This window comes from Cynara cardunculus, unplaced genomic scaffold (genome assembly GCF_001531365.2).
Source record: "Cynara cardunculus var. scolymus isolate 2C unplaced genomic scaffold, CcrdV1 Un_Scaffold_8667, whole genome shotgun sequence".
NCBI classification, from domain to species: domain Eukaryota; kingdom Viridiplantae; phylum Streptophyta; class Magnoliopsida; order Asterales; family Asteraceae; genus Cynara; species Cynara cardunculus.
Window position 1 is genome coordinate 10094 of NW_020204378.1, and position 2029 is coordinate 12122.

Below are 2029 nucleotides of genomic sequence, written 5' to 3' on the forward strand. Positions count from 1 at the left end.
ACCTTCAAAGTAAATCCCAATTAATGGCATACCATGTATGCTCAAATAAATCATCAACATATGAATTTTCTTCAATGAAAGAAAAAGACGACATTTTTTTTATTAACCTGGATATCCAACCCGCTATGCGAGCCGATTAATCCCAGGGCGGCCACCTGTTTTGCAGATAGCCCGGAGTCACCGTATTTGAACCTTCGTGGCCACAAGGGGATTTTTATTCCTTCGTGGTTTTGAACCTGGAACCTCATGGTACTTTTGATCTTTGGAGCCAAGCTCAAACCAATCAGGCACCACCCTTGTGATTAAAAGACCACTTTGTTATATAAACACAATGCCTGGACCCTCATCTTTACTCGATCCGGAAACCCACYCATGATTTGGGTCGAAGATACCACCATCTTGTGGTTGAGTTGAGAGGTCTTGGGTCATACTTAAATCCATATCTTCCTGCATATCTTCATCACAAAAAAGTCTTACACCACATTGCTTCACCTCAAGAAAGGGACAACTGAAGGAAAAAGTTATCAGATTCTTTGCTTTTATCCAACTCGGTTTAGACTCCGAATAATGCAACCATATCATATCTGACCCAACGATCCTTGTGCAGTTATCCACGAACTCATAAGATATGCCACATGACTGCTTCCGGTGCAAATTACCTCCGTCAAAGTTGTTCACGGAGCATCTTAGAGAGCTAAACTCATAACCTTCAGGATTATTGCAAGGTTTTTTGAGCGTGAAAACAGCACAAGCTACATATCCCCGGAATTTATTATAGCGCCAACTTGAAGGTAATACGACCATTACACCTTTTCCCGTACTTTGATGTGTAAACCACCGAGGAATTCTACTTCCATGAATATGGATATCAAAATTTCCACCGAAGTCATTTAGTCCCTGCACATTGAAGATTTCACAAACGTTTAACATGTATACACACATTTTGAAGCATATAAAAGTTGGTTGCTAGAGCTGCACTACAGCAAGATCGGGTTTATATGACGCCAATTTTTTTAATTGTCCTAATAAACWGTTTTATATATAGGACTTACGTTTATAGAATCAAACAATTGTGTGTCCCAAGTAAATGCATTGTGATAAGCTTAGAAGACGTTCTTGGCCTCCTTAACAAGTTTTTCAAGACGTATAAAATTTTTTACACGACACTTTTGAGGAAGTCCCAAGGAACTTGTTAATACGCGCAAAAGTGTCATATGAACTTTTTTCAACGCTTTTTGGTACTATATAAACTTAAGTTTTATAAAACAGTCTATTAAGATATACTTAATCCTATAAACCTGAATTTTTTGTTGTAGTGATGCGAAGTTACAGACTTCAAGAGGGAACCTGTGGCAACAACATAGACACCAAGCTTTCAATAGTATGTTTCTCGACCAATTTTCGACAACCAAAGAGATATATCTGCAAACCCCTAGGATGCATGATTGGTAGCCGTCTCCGCACTTCGTGCAACGAGGTACAATGATATGCTTGTAAACAATAAAGGYTGGGAGGAATTTCTGGCAATACTTCAAGCTTCTCACAATCACTAATATTAAGATATTCAAGTTGATCTAGTTGACTCAAACTTGCAGGCAAGCTAGTAAAACTATTCCCACGAAGGTTTAATTTTTTTAAACATGATAAGGCTTCAAAGGTGTCAGAGCTCACTTCAGATATATTGCAGTTCATAACGTGTAGATCTGTTAGAAAATGTAGACTCGCAAATGAAGGGGTCACAAAACTTTGGGGATGATGCAATTTACTTGGTGAAGATGAAGGTTGAAACTCTGAATTCCGCCATCTAGACCGGATCCGCTGGTGTCCATGTATGCACAATGATTGGAGGTTGCTTATAGAGGATACAATAGATGGAGGTTCGTTTATGGCAGTTGCATCAACACCAAGATTTATCAAATTCTTGATTTTGCCTAACACCTTAGGCCAATTCTCCACTTTTGAGCATCCCCGGATAAACAAATATCTAAGAGAATCCATTTGCACTTTGTCTGGGAAACTCTGGAGGTTA

At 38.9% G+C, this 2029-nt stretch overlaps 1 protein-coding gene across 2 annotated transcripts; it reads right to left on the bottom strand.

Annotated features, from left to right (window-relative positions):
- Positions 1–284: 284 nt before the first annotated feature.
- On the bottom strand, positions 285–1924 carry LOC112505142. 2 transcript variants are annotated; one of them, XM_025109089.1, is made up of 2 exons: positions 1767–1924; positions 285–897 (listed from the first exon to the last, which is right to left on the bottom strand). In XM_025109089.1, the coding sequence occupies exons 1-2, from the start codon at positions 1827–1829 to the stop codon at positions 319–321; spliced, it is 642 nt and encodes a 213-aa protein (XP_024964857.1). In that variant the 5' UTR covers positions 1830–1924; the 3' UTR covers positions 285–318. The 2 variants fall into 2 exon arrangements, with proteins under 2 accessions (XP_024964857.1, XP_024964856.1); XM_025109088.1 differs by lacking the exon at positions 1767–1924 and adding an exon at positions 1348–1555.
- Positions 1925–2029: the final 105 nt, after the last annotated feature.